The sequence below is a fragment of the Hippocampus zosterae genome, chromosome 1 (assembly GCF_025434085.1).
Source record: "Hippocampus zosterae strain Florida chromosome 1, ASM2543408v3, whole genome shotgun sequence".
Taxonomy (NCBI): domain Eukaryota; kingdom Metazoa; phylum Chordata; class Actinopteri; order Syngnathiformes; family Syngnathidae; genus Hippocampus; species Hippocampus zosterae.
In genome coordinates, this window is record NC_067451.1 from 9,506,580 (window position 1) to 9,524,022 (window position 17,443).

At 41.2% G+C, this 17,443-nt stretch overlaps 2 protein-coding genes and 1 long non-coding RNA gene across 5 annotated transcripts in view; all 3 read left to right on the forward strand.

The window, feature by feature from the left end:
* LOC127607610 (uncharacterized) overlaps window positions 1-12,870 on the forward strand; it is a 95,676-nt gene extending 82,806 nt beyond the window's left edge. For both annotated transcript variants that reach the window (XR_007964107.1, XR_007964114.1), the window contains exon 2: window positions 12,703-12,870. This is a non-coding gene — a long non-coding RNA (uncharacterized LOC127607610). The remainder of the gene's footprint in view (window positions 1-12,702) is intronic.
* Window positions 894-5,355, forward strand: rap2c (RAP2C, member of RAS oncogene family). 2 transcript variants are annotated; one of them, XM_052074080.1, is made up of 3 exons: window positions 894-2,108; window positions 3,086-3,371; window positions 4,698-4,731. In XM_052074080.1, the coding sequence occupies exons 1-2, from the start codon at window positions 1,836-1,838 to the stop codon at window positions 3,362-3,364; spliced, it is 552 nt and encodes a 183-aa protein (XP_051930040.1). In that variant the 5' UTR covers window positions 894-1,835; the 3' UTR covers window positions 3,365-3,371; window positions 4,698-4,731. The 2 variants fall into 2 exon arrangements, with proteins under 2 accessions (XP_051930040.1, XP_051929966.1); XM_052074006.1 differs by lacking the exon at window positions 4,698-4,731 and adding an exon at window positions 4,992-5,355 and having other exon boundaries at window positions 903-2,108.
* zgc:92907 (uncharacterized protein LOC436733 homolog) lies at window positions 8,770-12,870 on the forward strand. Its single transcript, XM_052074673.1, has 4 exons — window positions 8,770-8,970; window positions 9,815-9,977; window positions 10,794-10,932; window positions 12,161-12,870. The coding sequence occupies exons 1-4, from the start codon at window positions 8,890-8,892 to the stop codon at window positions 12,270-12,272; spliced, it is 495 nt and encodes a 164-aa protein (XP_051930633.1). The 5' UTR covers window positions 8,770-8,889; the 3' UTR covers window positions 12,273-12,870.
* Window positions 12,871-17,443: the final 4,573 nt, after the last annotated feature.

Genomic DNA, 17,443 nt, shown 5'->3' on the forward strand with positions numbered 1-17,443 from the left:
AAACGCCTGATCCTGTGCTGTGGGGTGTATTAATTATTAACCCTTTAAGGTCGTAAATAACAAAATTGGTGGAAATTTGTAAACTAAATAAAAATTAATTCAAACAACAAAACTTCTCAAACTATAATAACCCTGGTTATTTTTGTTTTGGCCAAGGTTCTGCATATGTGTGCATTTTATTTCATGAGTCCCTGACTGTGGATCGTATGATAGACAACTTCTCGGTAACAGTGGTGGTGACAAGCATGAAAATCACGCACCTGTACATGTGGCCCTCACACAGTAAGATGTTGTCACCCTGGCCACCCCACTAAAAACGTTACGCTCCTGCAATTAGTTGTGTTGCATACGGAAGCGTGGATATGCCAATGTGGAGTAACACTATTTTGACTGGCAGATAGGTTGGAGCGTTTGACCTAGATAAATACGGTTAACACATTTAAATACGTTTCAACGTATTCGCTTGTACGTTCGAACGTAATTGCGAGTTCTTTTGAGCGTGCTTGCCACTCGTTTGAACGTTTCACCAGTCTAGAAACTGAGGCTCAGAGGGGATCGAGCCTTTTCTGTTTTCTGTTGCTGGTCCATCTCTCTGGAATGACCTCCCACTGAACATTCGGCAAGCCTCCTCGCTGCCCATCTTTAAAGCCCTCCTCAAAACTCACTTGTATTCTTTGGCGTTTGACTCAGCATGACTTAGATTTGCTATTGGTTTTACTGCTTGGTGCTTTCTAACGCCTTATTACTTATTACTGATTCGTCTTACTGTTTATTGTATATGTTAAATCGCTCTATGTACAGCACTTTGTATGCAGCGATGGCTGTTTGAAAGTGCTCTATAAATACTGTTGACTTGACTAGAAATATTTTACTCCACATCGGCAGCTGCGCACTTCCATATGTTGTTACATAATACTGTTCCTTTGATTCGTTGTTGCTTTGTAATTAAGTTCTTCTGCACTGTCAGAGAGACGGGTTGTGTGGAATTATTTCTCCGTCGTTGTCGCTATAAATGATCAGTTTGTTGATCCTGGAAATAGTCGCGTGCGATACTAGTGCTGCGTAGTGGCACTCTACCAACGAACAGGTTGGTGACCCCTGCACTAAAGTCGGGGTGTCGCTCTTGTGTGGAAATGGTTGATGCGCCCTGATTGGCTTCCGACCATTCCAGGGTGTACGACGCATCCGGCCCAGAGTCAGTCGGGATAGGCTCCAGCTTGCTCGCCTACCTCGTGAGAATGAGCGCGATGGAAGGATGCATGGGTCTCCGTATATCCTAACCCGGTTTGATCCTCGACGGCTTCCCGGAGTTAACCCGTCGCTGCCAAATCGCCTGGCAGCGCGTCTGGAGCACTCACGGAGTCCGTCAAAGGTAGACGGTAGCCTCGGAAACACAAGCAGGCCTCGGCCGCCGGACAGTCGGACCCGCCAGGCCAGGAGCAGCGCCGTCAACGCGCTATTTGTGTCCGAATGGTGACTGCGAAATAGAATGCGGTACAGGGCGTGCGTCACCCGACGACACGTTCTCCGACAGTGCCTCTTTGTAACCGGGTCGGACCCTCGATAAGCTCGGGCATGGGACCTCGAAGGTTTAGCCATCGTCGAGCTAGCTAACAGGCGGAGTGGACAGCAACTTTCCCCCCTTTTACCCACTGAGTTTTTCAATCTGGGCTACTGGCAATTATGTCGCATTGATTATATCCGCAAGTAGACAGCGTTTTATATGGTTGTCTCGGCCTGGCTTTGGATATTAGAAAAGGCCCGTAAATGTTTCGGGGCGCCGCGAAGCTAATCCGTTAGCCGCTCCAAGTTAGCTTCGCGTCCGTCGACCATCAATGAAGGAGTACAAAGTGGTAGTGCTGGGTAGCGGCGGCGTCGGTAAGTCGGCGCTGACCGTCCAGTTCGTCACCGGGACATTCATCGAGAAGTACGACCCCACCATCGAGGACTTTTACAGGAAGGAGATCGAGGTGGACTCGTCGCCTTCCGTGCTGGAGATCCTGGACACGGCGGGCACCGAGCAATTCGCCTCCATGCGGGACCTTTACATTAAGAACGGGCAGGGATTCATCCTGGTCTACAGCCTGGTTAACCAACAGTCTTTCCAGGTAAGAAAAAAATGATTTGTACACTATGCAGCTTCATTTTGAGTCAGACAAAGTGAAACCCCTCTTATCGCGCAGAATACGATGCAGGCCCATTCGTGATGGGTGAAAACCAGCGAGAAAGAGAGACCATCAAACATGTAGAAGTAGACTTTGTCACGTAAAAAGCACCGCCAGTCACAGTCCTAACTATAATATACTAATTACCGGTATGCTCAAAGTTTCCCAACAAATAGAATACATTATTGTGTTACTGTTTTTGGATGCAACCATTTTGTATTTGACTGTGCAGCGACTCAGTAAATTGCAAAGGATACATTTTTGGATAAAATGACCATATGCGGAAGAAATATTCCAAAGAGCTTTACCCTTCCCACAAGCCCTAAGCACATTCAGGCTACTTAAAATGTAATTTCATCTTTTTAAACACTTTTTAATCCTTAGTCCCTGTATTTAACTCCCCCTGGGAGACGAGCGTATACCGTCATTTTGATGTAACAAAAAGATGACAGCACGCTTGGCTGTCCAAATAAGAAACCAAGTGTGCATTCTTCACACTGCTGGCTTAAGTTAACTATAAAACGGGCACACGAACCCACCCTTATTCATGTTTCTTTTTGACCCCGTAGCCTGCTTATTGAAGTTATTTCTTTCCAGATTCGAAAAAGAATATTTAATGGGAAATAATAATTCTGCATCACTTAGTGTCCCACCTCTGCAGATAGTGAGGGTCCATGTATTTTGAAGCAAAGAAATGTTCAAGCAAATCATTTGATGGAAATTTGCTAGGTTAATGCTAGCATATAAGGCAAAATGTCACAGACTAGTGTGTGTCTGTGTGTGTTGAGACAGTCAATCACAGTTTTGTGCTGCTTTCTGCACAAATATGGTCCTGCTTGTTCTTCCTTTCTGCTGCATTTTGTCATTTGTATCATACAAAATGTCCCCAATTCTAAATGTATTTCTTTCTACACCTTGAGGACATCCGACCAATGCGAGACCAAATTGTGCGAGTGAAACGCTTCGAGAAGGTGCCGCTGATTCTTGTGGGCAACAAGGTGGACCTGGAGTCAGAGCGTGAGGTGGCGGGCTCGGACGGCCGTGCCCTGGCTCAGGAGTGGGGCTGCCCCTTCATTGAGACCTCGGCTAAGAGCAAGACCATGGTGGATGAGCTGTTCGCTGAGATCGTGCGTCAGATGAACTATTCCACGCTGCCTGAGAAGCAGGAGCAGTGCTGCACCGCCTGTGTGGTACAGTGAACAAGAGGTATGGATAAGATAAGTTATCCTTTATTTGTCCCACACTGGATGCTGTATAAGTCAATCTACAAAATGCATTTTTTTGCTAACAAGCAAAATAAAAAAAAGTTTTGAATGACAGAGAAAAGTTTTTTTTTTCTTTTGCCACAAAACAAGGATGACAAATGTATCAAACTGAGGTCTGAACCGTATTGTGGGTCACCTGGAACAACCCACCAATTGTTTTTACATAAAAGTATCTCCGCGTGGCTCTTATTTCACCCGACTGCAAGAGAGATGTCAGTCTGTGAAAATTATATCGATGTCATAGTACTGGAGCATTTTTATAAGTACAAGTACAGTACATACAGTTCTGTAATATTGGTGCGTCCTTAATTTTTGGGTAACTGTTAACAATAAACTTTAGTCTATAAATTATTTGATGAGACTATTATTTGCTTTCCTCTCACTTGAACATAGTTCGTTGGTACCATAAGATGGCGCGATGGCGTCAAAGCAATACTTACTGAACGTGGGTTTGGTCAAAATGCGAATGTGTGTCGGTTCACCGTGTCTTAAAAAAATCCCCATAATTATTATTATTTTAACAGATTAACAAAAATTGCAATGAGAGATGTAGTGTGAAGGATGAGTGGGCAGTGACATTTAAGATGGATGTATGACGGGGGCGAGCCGTAAACATTGCCGCTCGACAGTTCGAGCGACAGAGCGAGGCAGATCGCACAATGAGGAAAATGCCACATCCTGAATAAGAATGTATGTTCCAAAACAGGAAGTTAGCATGTCATTGTTGCACAGCGCCAGCCATCTGTGTTCTGAAACTAAAACACACTTTTTTTAAAACGCGAAATTGTATTAATTTATTCCCAACAGTTTATACTTATCATTTGGTAGCACTTCTTTTGGCTGCACTGTATCCAATAACATATATGTGGATGTTGTAGTTTTTTGTTCTTTTAGTCCGATCAAATTTCAGGCTCTGTGTCACGGTGTGACTGTAATCATCCCCTGCGAATTTTCAAATTGTAGCGTTGGCTGATTTAATAACATAAACCACATTAGCACTTAGACCGCTACTCTTCTCTCGTACCTGTATTTGAATATAAGTCGCGTAACTGGTCAAACTATGGAGAAAAATAAGTGTGCCTTCTAGGAAGAGAAATATGTGAATCCATTATGTTCACATCTTATTAAAAATATGTGAATCAGCAACTACTTTGATTAAGATTTCTGTAGTCCTCAATGATAGTACCCTGATTAGCTTTATGTTTACCTGTTTTTACTTTGGAAAGCAATGCTTAACATTTTTCCTAGATTTTCTGACATGTTACAGACCAAACCAGAAACTGATCAGGATCCCTTTATATTTGAGGTATTCTCTTTTTCTGAGTAAAGAGTTAGAAAAAGGGATACATGCTAATTATCAGACAGCTAATTGATGTCCTGATATCAAGGGTGCAGGGGGGTGACATCACCTGTCTCTGTGCGATAGTGCAAATTAGGCCCAGTTTTGTAATACATTTAAATTTGTATTGGTGTGTGAGCAAACATGATTTTTAGAGTCTTGCTAAATGGTGGCTTTCGCAAGCAACCATTTGTACTAAGGTGGTGTTGTGTTTCTTTCCAGATGCAGTGTTTGCTTGAATCAGGAGCAAGGGGGCGAGGGGTTCCCCCGACTGCACAACATGACCGCACTGCTAACTTTGAAGGCTTGCGTGCGTCTTAACATACGTACGTCTGGAAGCTGAGATGTCGCTCCTATTTTTGATATCCCGACTGTCGGTGGGGCATTTGGTTTTGTGCCGCCACTTGAAAAGCCTTGAAAGGGACACTGAGAGACTTGACACAGAGTCAACTACTCTTGAATTTCACCACCCCAATCCCCTTCCCCTCCTTACTTTTACTGAGAAATCATACGAGCCCCTCCGCCGCAAAGTGTAATGAACAACTAGAGTGTTTGTGAGATTGCAGCTCCTTTTTCAAGCTGCCCTAATCACCGTTCTATACTTTCTTATTAGTCAGACTTGTATCACTATGGGAAGCCTTTGCGCATTTATCAAATATCCTTGACATCCAACTTAAAGTATCTGTACTAGTACACTCTGTCAACACGAGCAAGACAATTCAGTGCACGAGTGCTCTTATTCGAATAGAAGACTTTTATGCTGATCTTGTTGTACTACTCAACCTGACTAATAGGCATGCCTCACCCACTAGTAGGCTTCTGGACCCCACTCATAACACCAAAATGTCCATCCTACTAGTCAGGACAAAGGGCTAACTAGTACAATCTGGGCCGTAGGGATCCTTGAGTGTTTGTTCGATCTCATTAACATCCAGCTCAAGGTCCTTACGAGTACACTCTTCATACTAGTACACGCTTCATCTTCGCAAGTAAGACAATTCGGCACACGGCTAGGGCGCACTAGTAGAACAATTGTGTGTTTGTAATGATTGTTCCTACCCCTGTTTGAAATTCCTGCTGATTAGTATGATATTTTTGGTAAACAAGTAGGACAACTACAAGTTAGTCGCGAAGAAAAACTGCACTAGTCAACATCTGCATACAACTTGTTCACTGAGTGAGGCGCAAGATGTTAACTGGTAGAATTTTAGCTAGGTAGGATGAGTACTGCAGGACAACTACAAGTTAGTAGTGAAGCAAAACTGGACTAGTTTTCATCTGCCAACTACTGGTACTAGTCGTAAAGCACTAGATGTTAACTTGTAAAATATGTGACCACTGGTTACATTTGTCAACTGATGTGCAATTTTACCTCACGGCTTACATGTAGTTTTCCTACTAGTAGTACCAAACTGGTCTTAACTAGTGAAGAAAAAGCGCAGTATTACGTGGACCTACAGATGGACTTCAAGGATATTGATTAGATGTTTAAATGGCATTCCGCAAAACTGTTTTTGCATCTAGTTGATATACTTACGGTCCAAATTACTACTAGTATACTCGTTGTCCACAGGATGACTATTTGGTGCGCTAGTAGAGCAACTACTGCCTTTCATTGGGCCTAGTATTGTTTACAAGTGTAACACAGTCATTGGTGAGATTTGTGAACTCGTACATGGTGCATAAATTGGATATCAAGGACATTTAAAATGCTCAAAATGGCTTTCCATGCATCACAATTTTTTTGGGAGTTTGAAGTATTTCAGTTTCTGACATTTTCGAATTTTAAGCATGCACACGTAAGTTGCGCTTCCTGTATCATTTTATTTTTTTAGTTTGAGGAAATGTTGACTGGCAGGGTGTTCAACTGTATTGAACTGACTCCTCTTTTTTTTCAGTAAAGTCCATCGTTAAAACTTCAAATCCACATGCTCAAAATTGAAAATGTTTAATGCAATCCTTTTGAGTTGCTAAAACGAGCTACGTTTTGAACTAATTCTACGCAGCCTCGGATACACGAGCGCATGGATCACATGGACGCCTGTCTTCGTGCGCTTTTCTCCTGACGTCTTGGTGGCGGGGGAAGGATTGTGCAAGGACCAAAGCGAGCATGCACCTCTACATGCACATTTTGACTTTTTTTCTTTTACTTTTCAACTTGGCCATTTGTTGTCGTTCAGTAACTCCAGCTGTGTGTTAAGCGGATTTAACATGGCTTTCTGTTTCTTTTTTTTTTTTTAATAGTATCATATTTATTAAAAACTAACAATGTGAGTAGCCAGTTTTAAACAGTTAATTTTATACTAGTTTTCTGCTTTGGTGACATCCGGCTACAAAGGTATATATTGTGGGGTATTTTTTGTTTGTTTTGGTTTTATATTAAGATGAGAATTTAACAGAGCCTTAAAATAATTTCTGGTGCATCATGGTGTCTTGTTCTTCTTTCGCTCGCAGACATCTTTTTTTTCTGCACCTCATTGTCACACTAACATCAGCAGTGAAAATATTCGCCAACGCAAAACAGCATTGTGTTGACCTCTTGTTTGGCACATCAACCTCACATTCAAGGTTCTGAGTTCGATCTCGGCTCACACCTTCCCACGGTGTTTGTCCTTATAAATAAGACAACTCTGCGCACGAGTAGAAATGACTATACCTTACAAGTAACGTGCTTCACTACTGCTAGTAGAGTAATCAACAAATAAAACTGAGTGTAAACCTCTGCAGCGATAGTAAAAGTCTGACTACTCATTATGTCACTAGTATCCGTATATAAAGGATATTGAATATCAGGTCAGTGTACGAGTACACTATCATCACGAGCAAGACAATTTTGTATTGCAAGTAGGATAACTACATTTTACAAGTGATACAAAACTGAACCTGTTGACATCTGAGTCCTTAGAGAACTACTGTACTGGTGGAGAGCCATATGTTAACTAGAATTCGGAGTGTGAGGCTACTAGTACGTGATATCCTGGTTGGGCCAAGACTAGTACGCGACATCCTTCTGGTTGGGCCAAGTCGTGTTGCGTGTTCATCTCAGTCGTTTACAAGGTTAATTATTTTCTAGTTAGCCAAGAGAACCATTAGTAGTCAAAATTAGGTTTTACACAGATCTGATCAGATATTTAGCATTTTATTGGTTTTGATGTCAATTTCACAAATGAGTAATGAAGTACTTCATCAGATCCACAAGTTCTTTAATTTTTCGGTGACCCGCTCCAAAATCTTGAATGTTGAAAGCCTAGCGGGAACAATATTACTATCAAAATAGTTTTTATACTAGCATAATCTAGTTCTACTCCTGTGCTGAATTGCATTACAGTACTTGTCAGGACCCAGCACATTAGTACCGGTATAGTATACGGACATTGACCTGGGGGGAAGGATTAACGAATAAATGCTCCAATGGTTTGTAAGGTATTTAATTTGCATCTTTGTGTGCTTACTTGTGTGTGACACAACCGAATGGATAGCAAAGTATTCGAAACCGTTTGAGTATTTTTTTTTCTATATCCGTGAAGGAGGCTATGCGAAATCCTACTAATTGGGCCTAGTGGTGTTACTCGTGCAAAACAGTAGCTGACTATTAAGATGTAATTGTACTTGTTGGGTGAAATTGGCACGAGTTGATTTCATCAGCACTGAAATTGGGTTTTCTCCGGGTGCTCCGGTTTCCTCCCACATTCCAAAAACATGCGTGGCAGGCTGATTGAACACTCTAAATTGTCCCTAGGTGTGAGTGTGAGTGCGAATGGTTGTTTGTTTCTGTGTGCCCTGCGATTGGCTGGCAACCGATTCAGGGTGTCCCCCGCCTACTGCCCGGAGACGGCTGGGATGGGCTCCAGCACCCCCCGCGACCCTAGAGAGGATCAAGCGGTACGGAAGATGAATGAATGAATGAATGAATGAAATTGGCGTCCACTTCATTTTCAAAACGTTGCAGTTTGGCCTCCAACCATTGGAGGCAGCACATTTTAAATGAAGTGTTGACGTCACTAATGAATCCGGAAGTGGTTGTCAGATGTACGCAGTGATGACTTCTGCTTCGGTGAATCAGTTTGAGCCAGAAGTCGGAAAAAAACGCGTGGGAACGACCAAATTTGCGTGAGCTGCGATGAAGACTGCGTTTGTTACCGTTGGCACTACAAGCTTTGACGACCTCATCGAGGAAATCACGTCCGCCGAGGCTCTAAAGGTGATTTCAAGTTGGCGCCTGTAGGCATAAGACCCATTAATACTGACGTATTTGCATTTACACCACTAATCAAGTATGAAAAGTACTTGTACTCTGTACTTAACGAGAAGTACAGATACTTGTGTCGAAAATACTCTGTTAAAATGAAGTACTAATTCAACTCAAGTAATTTTTTAAGCGCTTGGTACTACCGTGAAATTGCCCCCGGTCATTTATTTAAATGCATTACCTGTTTTGATAATTTGGTACAATAAAAGAGAAACTGCATACAAAACTGTTTCCCTTGAAGTAAGTCACTAGTGGACAGAGCTAATTTCTGACTGTTATTAAGCAGGAATGAACTGACAACAGGCTCTGCATGATAAAAAAAAAACAACAACATAAAAATGCAAAATTAGCAAATTACAACAACTAAAAATGCACCTTGTTTATATATTTTTTTCAAGTTAGACAAAGAATACCAGAAGCTGCCACAAGACATGTATTCCCCATTAATTGTGAATGGTAAATTTGTTGTGTCATTGTTAATGTTCCCCAGTTTACATTCTTCCATGGAACGGCTTATTTTTTTACCCTCTGACGACGAGTGAAAAAAGTAACGAGCCTATTTGGACAAACTCAGGAGTAGAAAGGGACAGATCCTGGCTTTTGGTCACGAACGTCATCTAGAACAATGCAATTGGATACACAGAAGCCTTGCCACAAATAGCACAACGTACACAGCAATTGCCTATAGATGCAAAGTTTTGTGTTAGACACGGCTTTGGCGAATTAATGAATGATGCAAATATATTGTACTTTTTATCCCAATTGAATAAACCAGTGGTTCTTTTTTTGCAACCAGGCATTAAAGTACCGCGGCTATGAGCATTTGATTCTCCAAGTGGGAAGAGGATCGGTTCTCCCAGATCCACAGAACTTTCCGCATGTCACCTTGGAGGTTTTTCGCTTCAAGGACTCCATAGCCAAGGACATGGAACAAGCAGACCTCATCATCAGCCATGCGGGCAAGTACAAATCTTGGCATGTCATGTCAATTATATGGGACAGAAATGCCAAAATGTCATAAGGTGGGCAAGTTTAGGCACCTGACACTCCAACAGAGAGAGAGAGAGAGAGAGTGTGTGTGTGTGTGTGTGTACAGTATGTAATGTAATGTATGTAAACGGTGTACGCATCGCCATGGGTAGTTTAAATTTTCTGTGGTGACCATGAGAAAACATGACCCAAGGAGTGAATGTCGAATGAGTCAATGCCACTCGCGGACTGTTTCTTCGTTGTATATTTGAAAGTCAATTATTTATTTTTCAGTCTTGTTTTCATGACATGTTTTTGAGATGTCACAAAAGCAAGAAATATTGATATATGACATGTGAGCTGTTTTTGGTGAAGCCAGCCCATGTTCTTCTGCTGCTTGCTGAAAAATGGAAAATACTAAAAACAAACTTTTGGGGGTGAGTGACAAGTGTCTACTCTTTGTTTTGGTACAGTCAGTCCTTACATTGTCGCAGAAAACAAGATTTTGTGCCTCTTGAAAGGTCAGAAATGCTCTAAAACGGCTGGCAACATGAAGCACTCTCACTTCACAGTTTATTCCCATCAATTCTTCCAAAAAGGGCACCAACTTGGAAAACGACTCCCTCAGGCTCCATTTCCAACTTTTCAGACATGCCCAGTAATCCACATGTCCATGCTTTCTCCTGTATTTTTTTATTTTTTGCGATCACAGTCCATTAAAATATGTTAAGACATGTGAAGTGAAAACGGGAATTTGCTGTTGGGCCCGCGGACGCGCTGAGGAATGCAGATCTTGTTTCTCTCAGGGGCCGGAAGCTGCTTGGAGGCACTGGGTGCCGGCAAAGCCCTGCTGGTGGTGGTCAATGACAAGCTGATGGACAACCACCAGCTGGAACTGGCCAAACAGCTGCAGACGGACTCACATTTGCTCTACTGCACTTGCCCGTATGTAACATAGACCTGGGTAGGGGTTCTCAAACTTCTTTGGGTCCAGGAAAAAAATAATTCCAAGCACACTTTGCTGCGAATTAAACACCACGTGTAAGCATAAATCAAGGAGTTTTAAACGTTTTTACATTGAGAGACATTAACAGAAAAATGGAAGCACTAATGCTGAGAAAAATAAAGTTCCGTATCTCTTTATAACATGATAACTTTGAAGTTTAACATGATGCGTTCGTTATCACATGCTTGTGGATATTCTTACTCATCCATAGTCAGTTTTCAGGAAATTGAATCGATTTCACAAGGACTGCTCTGGATATCTCTGAAGACGTTTCACCTTCCATCCATGACAAAAAAACGAAAACACAGTCCCCCTTGACCGCAGAGGGAGCTCGACTCCACCAGGACTTGTTGATTCACAGAGGCCCCTCTGCAAGGCATCTTAATGACAGTCATTTTGCAAGAATGATACCATTCATGTTGGTGGGGTCTGTCTCCAACTTGAAGCATAAATAGGTCAGGTTCACCACGCCAACTCAGGCTGGTCAGTCCCAAAGAAGCCGTGCTGCATGAGCTCATGAAGCTTTCTCGAATGAGAGGCCAAATGTCTTCCAAGGCACCCAGAGCAGTCCAGTTGCGATGGATTCAATGCGCTAAGAAAGATACATGCTGTAATCATGTTAACTTCTGGTAAGTTTGACTTCTGAATTCATCAAAATAATTCAAAAGCAATTAGTTCAAACACGAATGGGAAAGAATTCCACCTACAAAGCAAATGGGGATGTAACACGGTGGTAAACATGACCCTGTCCCAGTATTCTTAAAATGTGTTGCGGTTAATATTTAATATTTAAAGTTAATTAATATTTGCTAAAAACAAAGTTTATCAGTTTGAACATTGAATATATTGACTTTGTCGTCTATTTAATTTAATATACGTTGAGCGCGATTTGCTAGTCATTGAAGTCACTCAGTCATGTTTAACACAACATTCTTCCTTCATTGGAAATGGGGTTTGTTATTGTGGATCGGTTTGATTCATTTAATTGTTTTGTTTTGTTTTTTCACCTATCTTGCATTAGTCCCAGCATTCCTTCACCCCGTCTGCATAATTATTTATGACAAATCATTTTGCGGACCCAGAGTTTGAGAACCCCTGCACGACAATATGTAAATTATGAAATTTAGTGAGAGCCCCCCACCCCCCTTGTTTGTTCTCCTCTCTCAGAACACTGACCGAAACCCTGAGGAACATGGATCTTTCTCTCCTTCAGCCTTTTGTGCCGGGTCAGCCAAAAAAGTTTGCAAACTTTATGGACAGAGCGCTTGGACTCCAGTGAACAGGATTTATTATGGAAAATGAACTTTTTCCCCCCACAAAGGGGTTACTCTCTGCCATTCATCCCTACCCAAATGTCACCTAATAACCACCTATGACATGATCAGCTAGGCTGGGTGAAGATCAAGTGACAGCGGGGCTGCATTGTTTGAAATGTTATAATGCAAAAACAGTCATATCCCCAACGCACGCCTTCGTATCACGTCAAAGTCAAAAGGTTGGCAGACCTGCATTGAGTTTTGATCGATGCATACATGAGCCTTAGCTGCCAATGTTACGTTGTGATAAGCACAGCATACTCAATTGCTTGGTGAAGTTGTTACTTTGCTATTTTGACAAAAAACATGCCACAGATATATTATGAGTTCACATGTGAAGTGTTTTTAATTAACTGTGACAAAAATAATATGCAGTATGTCTCTTTTTAACAGCATGAAGTTGAATTATGTGTACTCAGTAGTGATAAACTCGTTTTTTGTTTTTATTTTTTTAATAAATCTGGTCCATCATGTGTATGTCGGCCGTAGTGCACGCTATCAAAGTCATCATAGGCTGGTAGGCTTTGTGGGCATCCCTCCAATAAAGCCAGTGGAGCATCATGTTCAGTTCTCACTTTCTCTACCATGTCAGCATGTAAAAATCCATATGCAGTCAACCCTTGTTTAAAAATCCCTGATATCAAGGTCCATCATAATTTTAAAAAAGTGTTTTACCATCCCACGCCCTTTAAACATTTCGGCTTATCAAAACACAATTTTTATAGTATTGGTTAGAATCTGTTCTTACTCTCTTCCAATCAAAAAAAGTGCAAGACTGTTGTATAACATCACTTTGAGGAAACAAAAAGGTGAGGCATGCTTGCTTCCAGTTGAAATTTACTGTCAAACTGATGCATAACATCAAAGACAATTAAACATTACCCATATCGTGTTGTCTAACGAGTTTGCTAGCATAACACGAATATAATGGGAAAATCCATAGATGGTCTAACAGAACTTAGCATGTTACTGTCATCATAAACCTCCAAACACCCGCTACTACGGTATAACACGTGTCTGCAACACATGCGACCAAGGAAAATCCAAAGAAACATATCACTGTAGCCAACATCTCCTAGATTAATGCTAATAGTGTGAAATGCCACAGACAGGCTAACATAAGTTAGCATCAATATTGCTGTCATTATAAACCTTAAAACAACTGTTACTAAACACACAACACATACAAACAGCATACAGCAATACTCACGGGCATGAATTCTCGACTATTAGTACAGCTTAGTAGGGGACCTTCTCTGCCTCTTCTTTTTGCTCTTAATTAGGCTTCATGTCTTCCAGTTTAGCTCAGTGCTGCCCGGCATGTTGTGTTACAGTGTTGTACTACATAGAGGGCGTGCAACTCCAAATTTTGGCTGTACAGTTTCTATAATGAAAAAAAAAAAAGGTAGTCAACATAAAGATCCACAATTCAGGGCAGGTTTACAGCATTTATATTTTAGTTTCATGAAAACGTGGTTACAAACTGCAAGCACAATAAATATGCTGTTGTGATGATCCTAGTGGGACAAATGTGCAACACACAGGCAGGTTGTACACTATTTACACTGCAACCTGATCGCCAAGTCAAGGTTAGGCACACACACTTTCACACGCAGACGCATACACAGTTCTATTAGCTCGAAGTTCACACCTGTTGGTCACCAATAAACGGAGGCTTGACCTAACCTTTCCAACTACTGTAAGGAATTTCATCATCCAAGATTATTGCTTGGGACAAGTATGTATTTAAACGGCTTTTAATCAAATAAAAAGCATAATACAACAGGGAATTTAAATTTGAGTTCTGTTTGAGAAAACAAAATGCAAAGAAATAGCTCCATTCACATAACAGTTTTCAACATCTCAAATGTACTTTAAAATATGGAAGATTCCACATGTGGAAAGGAAAAAAATGGCATATATGTCCTCTTTTGGTGTGTCGTTGACTCAAGATGACCGACACAGCACACCGCACACATAACGGTAACTTCAGTGATCATCACAAATCTCTTCCATGACCATACATGATTTGTAATTTCAAATATGAAACATGTTTATCATTTACAATTGGCGGCTCGACTGCCTTCAGAGTGGAAAAGTGACACTTGACACACCCCAGGGGATAATCAAATTGTAAGGGCATGAAAGGGTTCAAATGTGGCTTGCTTATCGGTATATGTGGATCTTCAGCAAAATGTTAAATATGAAAAACCCCACACGATTGTAAAAACTGAACAGGTTTAACTTTGCCGATTGTCAGTCTCAAACAGCAAAAAATAAAAATAAACCAGTCTTAACGCACCCCACGCTGCAGGATAATCACTCTGGATAGTTCATTTAGAATTTAGAAACATCCGACATTTTGGCCTTTGTTCACTTTGATGAGAAGGAGAGGATGCACGCCCAATATTGAACATGCTTACACAATTGTCAAGCCCGATCGTTTTTCTGAGCAGATCTGGGAGGAAAAAAATTACCACACGCCACACCACAGGATAATCAAGCACGATAATCTTTAGGATAAACCCCATTAGCGTGCCTTTGCTGAAGTTGATCGCAAACGTGATGCTAATTTGACCTGATTGTTGGTACATATGCTATTGTAAATATGGAACTGGTTTAATATTTACAATAGTTCAGCCCTGCCTGTTTTCTGAGAGCTACTTTAGTCACTCCACACCACACGCTAATCGCTCTGCATCGTCTTTTAAAAACCTCATATTATCGGGCCTTTGCTGATGTTGTTCACAAGGAGGCGAAAATGCTCAAATTTCCCCTACTTGTTGCTTTCATTGAGCTATTTCCAACTCTCTCAATTCAGCACGGAGGATAATAGAATTAAGCATTTGAATCTGCCACACAGACGTTTCCAAACTGATTGTTAGATATCTGCTTGTTCAGACCGGTTCTGCCAGCCTCTTCAATAGGATCCACATGATGTTTGTGCAAAGCCGTAAGTAATTTAATAAAGGTGGACACTCACTCTTTCTTGCTCTCTCGGTGTCATGTGTGACTGCAACCCCCCCCCCCTCCCCCCCTTCCATTGAGCTTCTTTTGCCACTTTGCATTGCTACTAAACAAACAGAGAGTTGGTTGTAATCAGTGACTCAATGTGCCAGGAGCTGTTCTGTAATGTTATTAATAATGAGATTTTTTTTTCTTTGTTTTTTAAGTTTTGCGTCAACACTTCCTCTTATCATCCTGCAGGTTCTTGCTTTCAGTTCTACTTCTGCCAGAGATGAGGTTGTATCATTTTATTTTAAAACGGGCACATTATAGAAAATTGTACTTAGGTAGAAGAGTAGAATCTGTCCTTTTACCAGAGTCGGTAACTAATTTTGCCACCTCTGAGGTCCTGTTATTAAGACTCCTGAGAACTGTTTTCTAAATAGTGTAAGAAGGAAAACATGCATAGTTTGACCCCCTTTAAGTTAAAATTGAAAACATGGACACGATTGAGGTCAGCGGGGATGTTGGGACTCCTGTTTTTGTCAACGTGTGAAAACAACCCGATTTAAAACTGTTACACCGAGTGCTTTAAGAACAATCCTCCAACTCACCACAAGAGAACTGGACTGTGGAAGGCCATGGAAAGAGTCACAACTGAGTCAGTCCAAAAGGAACTTGAACAAACAACTTCAGAGATAGATTTCAGGATGAAAAATGTAGCACTAAAAATATTGTGACAAGTTTAAGATTTCTAACCTTTCAATGTTTCAATATTTTTTGTGTAAATTGCTCTTTTACAAGAAACGGAATGATGACATTGACAACAGGTCTCTGTTGCATCGCTTCAACTTCTAATACGAGTTAGAATCAGGAAAATGTGTGCTTGGTTCTTGGCTCAAATCTCAGTGGTTTAGATTTATATCACGGATGTTTTTGTTATTTTCTGTCTGCTGTGGTCAAAGTTACCCCAAAATAGGTTTGGAGAGTGTTGGTCTTCCTTGGGGCTTTCCCGAGGAGGACCGTTTTGTCCATATGAGGTACCCAAAAGTTTGTCAACCATCACAATACTGCACTGTTTTTGTACAAACGTACTTATATTTTCATTACCGCACAGCAAACACAGTATACGCTCTACTCCGTCATCACTAATATAGAGACTTCATCGAGTCCCCTCCAAATCCCAACATCACAACAAAAAAAGTTAGGAATGACTCAATGATTCCTGAATCATTCACTCATTCCTTTGCCCTAGTTACGAATTCATAATACAGGGAGTTTTATATTACAGATCCACAGATTTTGTTTCATGGCAGTATTTAAATGCACGTGTGAGCGTTTAAAAGCCCTTCCGTGGCAAAAAAGCAGCTTAACCAATCCAATCAAAGACTTAGTTGTTCGCATGCATCCATGTTTGTCTCATCAAGACAAACGGAGACAAACGTGCATGTTTCATGTTGTAGATTGTTGTAAGAATGTCATATTTAAAATAACTATGAGTCTTAATGTGCACAGTCTCAAATTTTATTGCATTATTCTTGAATTATTACGCAATACTGATAATGAGTGTGTCCAAAACAATAAGAAACAAAAGTCTCGTTTCGCTATTAATTCTTTATTATTCTTTTTTTGTTTGTTTGTTTGTTTTTAATAACAAGCTTGGTGTCCCAAGTAGAGGTCATGTTGTTATGCTCTGGCCCCTTTGTACACTTTTTTTTGTAGTTGGCATTTTAGGACCTTATCTTCCGCCCTCCGTCTGTCAAACGCGCCCCTACTTCGCTGTGATTGGTCACGTTGACATCGAATCGCCAGGTCGCCCGCCCCTTCTTTCTGTGATTGGCCACGCTGTTGCCAAAGCCGCTGTTCTTCCGCCTCTTTGTCTTATTATTTCTAGCGAACATTTAAAAAAAAAAGACGACCATTCATTAAAGACACACAAAATAGAAAACCAAGCAAAATTACCAGGGATCAAAATAAACAAAACAAATTAATAAACCATAATCAAAAACTCAAATCTCGATCGGTCCCCCTTCGCTGTGATTGGCCAAGGTGTCAACGCAAACGGCAGATCGCCCGCCCTTCCTTATTCTGATAGGCTGACCTGTCGACAGCTCCGCCATCAATCCCTCCCCTCCTTAGCTGTGATTGGCCATACTGTTACTGTAGCTGTCAGTTCTCACGTTGGCAG

Bases quoted from the DNA above. Each gene is read 5' to 3' on its own strand.
- rap2c (XM_052074080.1), top strand. From the start codon at position 1,836: ATGAAGGAGTACAAAGTGGTAGTGCTGGGTAGCGGCGGCGTCGGTAAG. The intron at 2,109-3,085 runs GTAAGAAAAAAA...CTACACCTTGAG, and splicing joins TTAACCAACAGTCTTTCCAG to GACATCCGACCAATGCGAGA.
- zgc:92907 (XM_052074673.1), top strand. From the start codon at position 8,890: ATGAAGACTGCGTTTGTTACCGTTGGCACTACAAGCTTTGACGACCTC. The intron at 8,971-9,814 runs GTGATTTCAAGT...TTTTGCAACCAG, and splicing joins CGTCCGCCGAGGCTCTAAAG to GCATTAAAGTACCGCGGCTA. The intron at 9,978-10,793 runs GCAAGTACAAAT...TGTTTCTCTCAG, and splicing joins CCTCATCATCAGCCATGCGG to GGGCCGGAAGCTGCTTGGAG.